Raw genomic sequence first — 12,919 nt, 5'->3', positions numbered from 1 at the left:
GCGGTGAAATATTTTACCTCACAAAAAGAATCAGCTGTGATCCCCTGCTGTAATGTCAGTATACTCTTTTGCGCCCTCCTCTGCCCAGGAGATGTGGTATGATCAGACCATGTCCCTGTATGGTCAGACACAGCCATTACACAGTACACAGCAGGGGCACATTTATAAGATTATCTCAGAACAGGAACATTTTAGTTAAACACATCCAATTGTGGAACTTATTGTTATTCCAAGATCTATTGATTAAAATGAACTTTCTTTCATGGGAAAACCCCTTTAACTGTCTCTTTTTCACTCCCACCTCATTGTAGATTGTAAGCTCTTACGAGCAGGGTCGTCATTATTTTTGCTTTAATTATTGTATGATCTTTAACTATGGTACTTATGACTGCTGTATAGTATATAAACCTCTGAATTGTAAAGCGCTGTGGAACATGTTGGCGCTATATAAAGATCATTATTATTATTATTATTATAATGTCCTAAAATGTAAAGCCATATAATACAATTAGGGTGTACTTAGTTTTTCTGTATAGTTCCAAACATGCACATATATGACCAGCATTGTAGTAAAATGTAAGAAGTAAGACTCTGCTTCACTAAACACATAGTGATTCTAAACCCATAAAGAAGAGGATCACATTAAATCAGTTTGGCAGACTTCCCTTTTGGCTCGCTGACTTTGACATATCTCCTTTGACTCACGCAGCTTCAGTTTAAGTATAATCATTTCCTACATATTTGAGCATGTGAATTTGATTTAGATATCACTTTTCTTTTACCCAGAGCAGCAAATGTGTCTCTCAGGTCTCCTTTATCAATGAAGCCATCTCTGTTCTGGTCCATAATGGTGAAGGCCTAGTGACAAGGAAACAGCGCAGCATTAGTAAGATCCGCAGGATCTCCCATCCTCTCAGATCCTCGCTTACAGCCTGTGACACATTTCACTTTCAGTTAAAAATAAGCAACAAACAAAGCCTGTGTGAATTAGGCACGTTTAGTATGCTAATGAATCCTGACAAGGGGTTTAATTAAAATACAATTAACCCACCCCAAGTTCCTTGAACTAAATTAATACTCGGCACAATATGCTGCTGGATGGGATCCAATATACGATTAGATACAGCCAGCATTAACTCTCTACTGGAGCCGAATAGACAACAATACCCAAAGCTATAATGGCACCGTGCACCAAATGAACATGACAAAATGATTTCTCTGATTAACCCAACTGTTTATGGACAGAATCCAGAGAAATATCCGCATCTGCAAATTATAGATGTATTTGATCTCTTGGCGAACTATAAAATTGTTTCTTTACTCCAAGAATTGAAGTTCTGCCATTATAGCTTTATGTATTCTGGCCTCCGCATCTCTAGACTGTATCCTGTATCTAATCCTATATTGTTCTCCATCCAGCAGGCACTATAATGAGCCAAACTTTACTGTCCATAAAATGTAGTCAAACACTCCCTAATAATTAAAGTTTTAGCATGGATTTTGCTTTTTAATAAACATCTATGAAACAAGCTATTTTTCATCAGCATTAGGACTCAAGCACACGACCGTATTTTTGGTACAAGCGTTGTCCATGAGAAAAACGGATCACACTCTGACCAATGTTATACAATGGGGTAGTGCAGATTAATGATTTTTTTCAGTGACTGAATCTGCATGTGAAAAAAATTACAGCATGCACGATTTTCCTACGGAAACTCACCCTTTTAAGTCTATGGGTGTGAGAAAAAAATTGGATGACACAGTATAGCATCTGATTTTTACGGGTACATTGTAAGTCTGTAACATAGGAAACTGTAAATGGTCATGTAAATAATTAAAAGCTGCTGCTGTAAAAAATTGTATTGTATACAGACAGCACACGGATGACAAGTGAGAAAAAAATAGTTCCACTTTTCTGGATGAAACTCTGAACGATTTTTCATACTGTCGTGTGAACCTACCCTAATGTCCATACCTATAGAGAATCTGTCATGAGAGATAGAAACTCTAAAGGCATGTGCAGACTACAGTATGTTCTCCATCTGAGAAAAACAGTCTGATTATGCTAATGAGAGTTTGATCAGCGTGGGATCCATTTTTCTTGGATGTGTAGAATTTAAAAAAAAGTTTCTCCATCTTCTCCATTCAGACTGTCTGTGAAAATCAGGCCACACTCAGGTGTCATTCGAGCATGGTCAGATGTTTTCCACAGATCTATAGATATGAACAGCGAGTGCCATCCGATTATCAGAGGCAAATCATGTACAGGACAGAACAAAAGTTTGGACACACCTTCTCATTTAAAGATTTTTCTGTATTTTCATGACTTTGAAAATTGTACATTCACACTGAAGGCATCAAAACTATGAATTAACATATGTGGAATTATATACTTAACAAAAAAGTGTGAAACAACTGAAAATATGTCTTATATTCTAGGTTCTTCAAAGTAGCCACCTTTTGCTTTGATGACTGTGACGCGCCCCCTGGGCCAGTGTTGTTGGGGATACCCGGAGCTGGATCAGATGGGGGTTGTAGTCTCCGAGTGGCTGTGACCCGGTCCGTGCCCAGGGTGTCAAGCTCAGTGTGTGGCAGTCCTTATAGATGTTACTAGATGTTCTTTTATGTCGACTACGCCACCCGTTGATTTGCGGTCAATACGGCCGCCGCTGCAGCAGGGTCTGCTGAGGCTGGTGATGTATGTGCAGCTCAGGTAGTATAACCCCCAACGGGAGGGGTATAGCCTCAGGGGGTCAGTTGCAGAGGATGGGGGTTGTGGTGGTGCAGCGGGGATGGAAATGAGACTCAGAGTCGGGCTGTGCAGTTCAGGGTTTGTTTACTTACTGCAGTTGTTCTGGTCACTCCGGCCTTAAGTGACCACCCGAGCCGTGCTGCGTCCACCAGGTCCTGAACTCGGCCAACCCCCAGGTGATTCTGGAGCGTGGTCCTGAGCTCCCTTTCTGTCCTGTCCTCTTCTCTGGCCTTCCCCACCAGGGATCCACCTATGTCCGGCTCCCTCGGGCCTCTTGGTGGTAAACCCTTGTCTCTGGGTTCCCTGACCCTATTCGTGGTCTGCCTTCCGGGTGGATTTAGTGGGTGATCGTGGCAGATCCTGCCCACGACCTCCGGTTCCTGGCTAAGGTGTGCTGTAGCCTCTGCCAGCTTGGGATCCGGTACCCTGTTGCCAACTCTTCACCCTCTGGTCTAATTTGGGCTCTTGGAGTTCCTTCTTTCTCCCCCTCTGGATCTTTCTTTCTCCTCTCTCTCTCTCTCTTGGCCTTGGAGCTGCTCTTCTCCTCTGCTCTCTTCCTCTGCAAAGACCCTGATCTAAGATGGTGCCCACCTTATATACTCCCTCTATGTGTGAGCTCAGGTGACCAGCACCCAATGAGCTCCTAACACTACCCAGGCTGCTCCCCCTATCTGCCCCTACACTACTGGGATGTTCCACCCCCCTCCCACTCCAGCCAGGAACAGACACTGTCGTACCTGCACATTTCTCTAGTGGGAGTACCGTCGGTCTGTTCCTCGGAAATGGGATGTGTGTAGTGCATGCAGCTAACTGAGCTCAGTTCCACACTCCATCCTTACCCGGGAGTGGAATATCACACCTCTGGGTTGAGGTGCAATACCCCTGTAGCAGCCGAATCCTCAGGGTGCTACATTCCCCCCTGGTAAATCACAGCACGTCTTCGGGCTGTAAGATAAAAACATCCAAAACATACAATTATTTTTCATAAAACATAAACATATAAAACTTATAAAACATCATCAGCAGCAATAAACTTTTCATATAAACATTCTTGTTTCTGGTTCCTCCGGTCACGGTGCAACTTGTGACCGGGTAAAGTGCGACAGTCTCTCTTGGAATAAAACAGTTTCCTATAAAACCGGTAGGGGGCGCTTTAGGAAGCGCAACTATATACAAGGGGATATGGCCGCTCTCAGTCCTCGGCCAGGTATTAGGAAAGGAATGACCGCTCTCAGTCCTCGGTCAGTGGGAATAGGGACACACGGGATTAACAGTTCACTCTTGGCTGGTCCCAACGGGGACTATATTTTAACTAGAACAGTTCTTATACCCTGACGGGCAACTTTATACCGTCTCTCTCTACCGTACTTCAACGACGGCGTCCTCCTGCTCCTTCTTTGTGGACAGTTTCAGTTTCAGACCCGTCCGGGTCCTCTTGCTCCTCCTCACACCGCAGCTCCTCCTCCGTCAGGCGATGCACATGGAGGGCGTAGGGTCCTTTGGCACACTTGTGCCGGGTGAAGGTGACCTCGTCCCCTAAATACAGGTCACGACCTCTGTGTCCCTCCGGTAGGTGGGACTCAACGTCTCTCCTGGTCACGAAGACGTCGCCTGGGGTGCGGTGATCCCTGATGAAACCCCACCCATGCTGCAGATTGAACTTTATCACAGTCCCGATGGTACGGGGACCATGCGCTGCACGGGGGTTTCTCCTGGTCCGGCTCTTCTGCTCCGCGCTCCTTATTTGGGCTTGTTGTTCCCGGACCCGCCTCTCTCTCCGCTCCCTCTCAAAGACCTCGAGCTGCTGGCGGCAGCACTCTGCACGCTCCGCTGCGGCTGCCCGAGTCTCCTGAGTGAACCCCATGAGGTCTTCTCCGGTGGGATCCCACTCAAACTGGGTCTCTTCTAGCGGGGGCGAGATCCTCTTTATGGGCTTTGGAGCCGGGATCAGGGGTTCGCACATGGGCCTTGCTCTCTGGAGTTCCAGCTGAATGTACTCCTGGGGCCATATGAAGGGCTGCCCATCCGGGCACGTATGCTGGGCGAACAGGTCCTCACCCAGGTGCGGTACTTTAGGTGTTATGGGCGCCGTGGTGGTAGCGGCGCCCGGGTTAACCAGGCCTTGCGACCAGGCCTGGGGCACCTTGAAAGTAAAGGGCACCGTCAGAACGGCGGCGCCCGTGGTTACTCGGCCCTGCGGCCAGGCCGGGGGCTCCGCGGAGGTAGGGGGCGCTGTTGGTATTGCGACGCCCGGGGGTACTAGGCCTCGCGACCAGGCCGATGGTACTTCCTGCTTGGCCACGCTCGGGGTCGAGGCGTGTGACGTCACAGGGGTCGCGGCCGCGGTTTCCGGTTGAGGCCTAGTCTGCGGCGGTGACGTTGCAGCGACGGGCACGGCAGGGGGTACTTCGGGCTCTGCGACGGGGAGCTGGGGCAGGCACGCGGTTTCCCGGCTCGGGGTAGAGACGTCCCCTTTACCTGCCTCCATTCGTTCGGCTCCCTTCTCGGCGCCGTCTCCGGCCTTCAGTCCTCCTGCGCCATCCTCAGAGGCGGTCTGTCTCCTCGTCTCGGGTGGCGTGCTCCGCTGACGGATTTCGGTCTGCTGGGCCATCTCTCGGCTCCACTCCGCCAACGTCTCTCGTTGCACCCGGGCCAACCTCTGTGCGAGGCCCTCCAGCGCGGTCTGTGCACACTCCCGGTCTCGGGGGAGCTGTGCTAGGATCTCCAGCAGGCCTTCTGGAGTGGCGACCTGCAACAGGCTCCTGACCACTGGGTCGGTGCTGCCTGGAGTGGCGGCCCGCATCAGGCTCCTGACCGCTGGGTCGGTGCTGCCTGGCTCTCCCTCCAGACGTCTTGTCTCCGGGTGCTCTCTCTCCAGACTGCTCCAAGCGACACCCATCTTTGTTCTCTTCTTCTGCCTCCGCCCACATTGAGGGTGGTCCCGGGGCAACTTCAGTTCCAGGGGCAGTTCTCTTACGCTGATGGACACTTCCAGCATCACAGTCTCTGTTGGTGGGCGCGGTTTCCGCTTTTGGCGCCATTCTTCGACCTGGCCCACGATGGGAGGTGGCCTCTTGCCACCCTCTGGCACGCCCATAATGGCGTCCGCTCTCCCAAGGCGGGAAATCTTTGGAAATGGCGGGAATCGTCTCCCAGTGGCGGGAAACTCCATGGATGGCGGGAAAAAGCTGCAAATGGCGGAAAACCGGCGGGAAACGACCTGTGATGGGGTCCGTTGGCGGGGACCCTCCGGAACCGGCGGGAAACTTCTTTTTAAGGTAACGGTGAACTTTTCTTCAGGCACGCAGTACCCGGTTGTTGCGGGCACGAGATCCTGCCGACTACGCCAAAGTTGACGCGCCCCCTGGGCCAGTGTTGTTGGGGATACCCGGAGCCGGATCAGATGGGGGTTGTAGTCTCCGAGTGGCTGTGACCCGGTCCGTGCCCAGGGTGTCAAGCTCAGTGTGTGGCAGTCCTTATAGATGTTACTAGATGTTCTTTTATGTCGACTACGCCACCCGTTGATTTGCGGTCAATACGGCCGCCGCTGCAGCAGGGTCCGCTGAGGCTGGTGATGTATGTGCAGCTCAGGTAGTATAACCCCCAACGGGAGGGGTATAGCCTCAGGGGGTCAGTTGCAGAGGATGGGGGTTGTGGTGGTGCAGCGGGGATGGAAATGAGACTCAGAGTCGGGCTGTGCAGTTCAGGGTTTGTTTACTTACTGCAGTTGTTCTGGTCACTCCGGCCTTAAGTGACCACCCGAGCCGTGCTGCGTCCACCAGGTCCTGAACTCGGCCAACCCCCAGGTGATTCTGGAGCGTGGTCCTGAGCTCCCTTTCTGTCCTGTCCTCTTCTCTGGCCTTCCCCACCAGGGATCCACCTATGTCCGGCTCCCTCGGGCCTCTTGGTGGTAAACCCTTGTCTCTGGGTTCCCTGACCCTATTCGTGGTCTGCCTTCCGGGTGGATTTAGTGGGTGATCGTGGCAGATCCTGCCCACGACCTCCGGTTCCTGGCTAAGGTGTGCTGTAGCCTCTGCCAGCTTGGGATCCGGTACCCTGTTGCCAACTCTTCACCCTCTGGTCTAATTTGGGCTCTTGGAGTTCCTTCTTTCTCCCCCTCTGGATCTTTCTTTCTCCTCTCTCTCTCTCTCTTGGCCTTGGAGCTGCTCTTCTCCTCTGCTCTCTTCCTCTGCAAAGACCCTGATCTAAGATGGTGCCCACCTTATATACTCCCTCTATGTGTGAGCTCAGGTGACCAGCACCCAATGAGCTCCTAACACTACCCAGGCTGCTCCCCCTATCTGCCCCTACACTACTGGGATGTTCCACCCCCCTCCCACTCCAGCCAGGAACAGACACTGTCGTACCTGCACATTTCTCTAGTGGGAGTACCGTCGGTCTGTTCCTCGGAAATGGGATGTGTGTAGTGCATGCAGCTAACTGAGCTCAGTTCCACACTCCATCCTTACCCGGGAGTGGAATATCACACCTCTGGGTTGAGGTGCAATACCCCTGTAGCAGCCGAATCCTCAGGGTGCTACAACTGCTTTGCACACTCTTGGCATTCTCTTGATGAGCTTCAAGAGGTAGTCACCGGAAATGGTTTTCACTTCACAGATGTGCCCTGTCAGGTTTAATAAGTGGGATTTCTTGCCTTATAAATGGGGTTGGGACCATCAGTTGTGTTGTGCAGAAGTCAGGTGGATACACAGATGATAGTCCTACTGAATAGATTGTTAGAATTTGTATTATGGCCTGAAAAAAGCAGCTAAGTAAAGAAAAACGAGTGGCCATCATTACTTTAAGAAATGAAGGTCAGTCAGTCCGAAAAATTGGGCAAACTTTAAATGTGTCCCCAAGTGCAGTTGCAAAAACCATCAAGCGCTACAAAGAAACTGGCTCACATGAGGACCGCCCCAGGAAAAGAAGACCAACAGTCACCTCTGCTTCTGAGGATAAGTATATCCGAGTCACCAGCCTCAGAAATCACCGGTTAACAGCAGCTCAGATTAGAGATCAGGTCAATGCCACACAGAGTTCTAGCAGCAGACACATCTCCACAACAACTGTTATGAGGAGACTTTGTGCAGCAGGCCTTCATGGTAAAATAGCTGCTAGGAAACCACTGCTAAGGACAGGCAACAAGCAGAAGAGACTTGTTTGGGCTAAAGAACACAAGGAATGGACATTAGACCAGTGGAAATCTGTGCTTTGGTCTGATAAGTCCAAATTTGAGATCTTTGGTTCCAACCACCGTGTCTTTGTGCGATGCAGAAAAGGTGAACGGATGGACTCTACATGCCTGGTTCCCATCATGAAGCATGGAGTAGGAGGTGTGATGGTGTGGGGGTGCTTTGCTGGTGACACTGTTGGGGATTTATTCAAAATTGAAGGCATACTGAACCAGCATGGCTACCACAGCATCTTGCAGCGGCATGCTATTGCATCCGGTTTGCGTTTAGTTGGACCATCATTTATTTTTCAACAGGACAATGACCCCAAACACACCTCCAGGCTGTGTAAGGGCTATTTGACCAAGAAGGAGAGTGATGGGGTGCTACGCCAGATGACCTGGCCTCCACAGTCACCAGACCTGAACCCAATCGAGATGGTTTGGGGTGAGCTGGACCGCAGAGTGAAGGCAAAAGGGCCAACAAGTGCTAAGCATCTCTGGGAACTCCTTCAAGATTGTTGGAAGACCATTTCCGGTGACTACCTCTTGAAGCTCATCAAGAGAATGCCAAGAGTGTGCAAAGCAGTCATCAAAGCAAAAGGTGGCTACTTTGAATAAACTAGAATATAAGACATATTTTCAGTTGTTTCACACTTTTTTATATATAATTCCACATGTGTTAATTCATAGTTTTGATGCCTTCAGTGTGAATGTACAATTTTCATAGTCATGAAAATACAGAAAAATCTTTAAATGAGAAGGTGTGTCCAAACTTTTGGTCTGTACTGTATGCTGCGAAAAAGTCGGACATATGCACGGTATTGTTTAATAACATTGGTCCGAGTGCGGTCCGATGTTTTGACAGATCACACTCGGCCCGAAGCTACGGCCATCTGCACAAGTCCTAAATCAAGGCAAAAGGTTTATAAAGATGTCCATTGGTGATGAGCGAGCATGAATTATTAACCCTTTCTGCGAGCCCGCTCGGGTGCTTGCCGAGTATTTGTGGTGTGCTCGGCATCAATGTGTTGCCGCGACTGCATGTGTCGCATCTGTTAAACACCTGTGATACATGCAGGGATTACCTGTTTGTTAGGCAATCTCTGCATGTGTCACAGGTGTTTAACAGATGTGACACATGCAGCCGCGACAACACTTACATCGATGCCAAGCACACCGCAATACTCGGCGAACACCCACGCATGCTCGCCGAAAGGGTTAACAATTCATGCTCGCTCATCACTAATGTCCATCTCTTAAATGTGCTTTGCACCATCAAGGAGTAATAAAGTAAGACTTGTGCACAGTAAAGTGAGATCTACTAGCTTAGGCTTCATCTGCACACTGCACATGTCTCAGGTACCAGTGGAGCTGTTGTTCAAACCAGGACTACATGACTACTCATAAGACTTCCTCTATGATTTGCTCAGCTCTCAGAACTCCCATAGAGCTAAATTTAGAGAGAGCCACGTGTGCAGACACCTCTCCAATCAGTGACACCAGTCAGAAATAGGATCTGAATTTATCCTGTTATGACTTTATGAATTCCTGTAAAATTCTGACCCTTTATATTTTGAAGTTTCTCATACTAATAAGCTGATGTTTATGGATCGGCTCTAATCATACACACTAGTTTTAGGGAATACTAAACATAAATTGTGCACAAAAAATAATAAATATATCTTCATTAGGAATGCCTCCCTTAGAGGAGAATTCCCATATCCAAGATTCTATCCCAATATGTAGTATGTATAATAATAATAATAATATTAGCAAATACCTCCAATTAGAAATGTAGTATAGTTTGTCTGATAAGCTATGCGGCTCATCCAGTATAAAGGGCATTGCTGTAGTTAAGGTATCCATGGTTTCAACCATTTACAATTAACTAACTGTCACTATATGAGTGGTCGTAACCATGGATATCTAAGCTACTGCAATGTCCTGCACATGGGGTAAGTGACATAGCGATTTAGAAGAAATATACTACATTTCTAATTCGAGGTATTTGCGAAAAATTATTATTATTACACCTACTACATATTGGGATATGATCTTGGAGATGAGAATACCCCTGTAATATCGTCCATTTCTCTGATTCTATACTGTCTAATAATAGAGTTGGGTGGATCAATTCATGGGACTGCGGTCTATTGACTAGGTTAGTAGTCTCTGGCCACTGAACGGAAGTCTCACAAATCTCTTACCTTCCAGGATCCTGCGGCTTTTTATTATGCAAGCTGGGGTGACGTCATCATTGCAGCATGATGCACCAATGACTTCAAAAGCCGCACAGGTGGCCCCAGAAGGTAAGAGATTTGCAAGCCTCCTGCTCAGTGACTACTGATCTGGCCAATGGACCAGAGTCCCATGAATTGATGCACAAAACTGTAATATAACAAAACTGAGAAACATATAAAAGAAATCTCAGTATGTCTCAGGATCTCATGCCCCATACCCACACACCTTCTTCTCCCTGTCCTGTGTGTGCCTGTAAGACAACTGACTGCAGCAGAAGTCTCTCCACTCTACCATGTCTGCATTAGGACAAAAAATAACTGAGCCGTGTAACCTTGGCTTCAATCAGTCTTCAGCCAAAGGTGGAACTGGGCGAATGAAGATTAATCCCTGTGTTCTATGCAGGATTGCTGCAAGAATAACATTTCTAGGACCAAACAGAAAATCAGAATGAATTGGAATTTTAAATAGCATCGCATTCATACTTCTGTCTTGACCAAAAGAGTTGACCATTAGTTTAAAATTCCAGGTGATAGAAATGAGTAGTATATATTAATGTCACCATAGTTACCTCTTTAAACTCCTGGATCTGGCTTTGATCAAACATGGAGAACACATTGGAACCAGCTCCTTCAACTTTCTTTTTTGCTTTCTTGGGAGACTTTAAAAAAATATAAACAAAAAAGCAGACAATTGAAATTTACAAGCTATCATTATCACATCCATTGGTGAAATCAATTCTACCTTTATTCTATTCTGTAATTTATAGTTATGAGCGCAATTTCAGCATTGAACTAAAGCAGGAGTTTCGATGTTTTGGGAGGGTTATTTTGTTCTATGTGGCTTTCAAAAAATGTCATATATTTCACACTATTACGACTGACAAGTTTTTTAGTTATCATAGTAGGAAAATAATAGGTTGAAATTTATTCTATTTCTTCAACAATTTTTAAAGGGAATTTGTCACTAGGTTTTTGCTACCACATCTGAGAGCAACATAACGAAGGACTAAAAACCCTGATTCTAATGACGTATCACTTAGCTTACTGAGTGCAGCAGTTGTGCTATAATCAGAGTTTTTAGATATAGCATGTAATCGAGCTCAGAAAGCTAACTCCGCCCACACAACAGCTTTCTGTGTACATTGTACATTGACAGCGAACTGGTAATCAGAGGAGGGGGTGTGGTCAGACTAGTGCTCACCTGTGGTCCAGGCAGTGATAATCTCCTGGTGATAAAATATTCATTGTATAGAAACAACATCATACAGCCTAATACGTGACACATCCCTGACATATATGTCTCAGCCCCTACCTCATGCTGCCTTCAGATTACATAGCAAAAAACAGCTGACAGATTCCTCTTAAGGCTAAGTTTACACCACATTGGGGTGGCACATTCAGTGTGTAGGCTTAAAAAATTTCCTAATAGAGGCTAATCCATAAAAATGTGGACCTGTTGAAGTAGGGAGAGAGAATATTCATGAAATTTCGCAATTAGGCTCCTTTTCTAGATAAAAAGATCTTAAGAAAGATTTGAGAAAGATGTTCTTACTCTCCTAAGGTTCAGGTAGGTAACATCTTCTGGATGCTGTTAAAAAATGTGTTTCTTAAATAGAATATCCTATTAAAATTATATATCTCTACTCTACGATATGCCGTTTCACTCTTTCTTAACTTTTTTAACTATTGGGCAGACCATACTTTATTCTGCAGTGACCTTCTAAAATGTTACTGCATAGTAAGCAGCTTGTAGAAGATTGTGCAGGTGTGGGGTTGAGGAGTCAGCTGTCAGACACAGTCAGACTCCTCGCACAGAAGGTAAACATGATTTATTATCATGTTTGCCTTCCTCATCCTTGTATACACAACGCTGAAAAATTGCTGTGTATACAGATTGGTTTAGTGCTTCCTCCTCTGGACCCAGTGATCATGTGATTGCTGGGTGTAAGGAGGGAACAGGATCAGCTGGGTCCTAGGAGACCCAGTCAGTTATGCTATGAAGGCAGGAGGCTGAATTTCTCCTGTAACTGGTGTTAATATACCAGCCACAGTTACTGTGGAAATCAGTAACAAAACAATAATGTATTAATATGTTCAAATGCCCCCAACGTTGTTTAAAGACCTTGTGGAGGGCACAATGTAATATAAATGAAAAAAATAATGAAAATAATAAAAAAAAAAAGCAAGAAAAAAATAAACAAAAAAAGAAATACCGCCAGTCTGAATAGCTGTTTATAGCTTGGCCCCTGTTGAACAAATATGTCCAATATATAAAAATAATTTCTATGGAAAAGGGAACACAAAAAGTTTTTTTTATTGGTCCTTTGGGGTCATAAAAAAATGTAAAATAAAAAAAAATTGAAAGGCTGATACATATTATTTTATTTTTCTTTACACTATTCTCTTAATAATAGCAAAAAGAAAAAAATAATGAAAAATTACATAAAAATTAAGCCCCATATATCATGATAAAAATGAAGCATCAATTATTTCAATATTTGAACCAGAACATTTTTTTAGAGTTGTTAAAACTGCATGTATGATAAAACCCCAAAACGTCAGGAATGGGATAAAATGGCTATGTCCTCAACTGGTTAAAGTAGAACATGGTTTGATAGATTCCCACAAATGTACATTCAGGGCAAGCTTTACAAGTTCACAGATGGACTATTAAAATTCCAAATGCAACCTCTTTTACACCCTTGTACTTTTGCCGCTATATGCTCAGATAATGACACCACCATGTATTTCAAG

At 46.0% G+C, this 12,919-nt stretch overlaps 1 protein-coding gene across 1 annotated transcript in view; it reads right to left on the bottom strand.

Annotated features, from left to right (window-relative positions):
* MYL10 (myosin light chain 10) overlaps positions 1-12,919 on the bottom strand; it is a 78,124-nt gene that overhangs the window by 37,265 nt on the left and 27,940 nt on the right. Inside the window, exons 2-3 of the mRNA XM_073670764.1 lie at positions 10,735-10,824; positions 783-858 (exon numbers count right to left, since the gene is read on the bottom strand). Of these exons, the coding sequence (XP_073526865.1) occupies positions 783-858; positions 10,735-10,824 (166 nt within the window). The remainder of the gene's footprint in view (positions 1-782; positions 859-10,734; positions 10,825-12,919) is intronic.

This window comes from Phyllobates terribilis, unplaced genomic scaffold (assembly GCF_046119375.1).
Source record: "Phyllobates terribilis strain yellow unplaced genomic scaffold, ASM4611937v1 Scaffold_2__4_contigs__length_985480577, whole genome shotgun sequence".
Classification (NCBI taxonomy): Eukaryota; Metazoa; Chordata; class Amphibia; order Anura; family Dendrobatidae; genus Phyllobates; species Phyllobates terribilis.
Note: the sequence above shows the minus strand (reverse complement) of the source record. Positions and strands in the feature narration are given on the sequence as shown.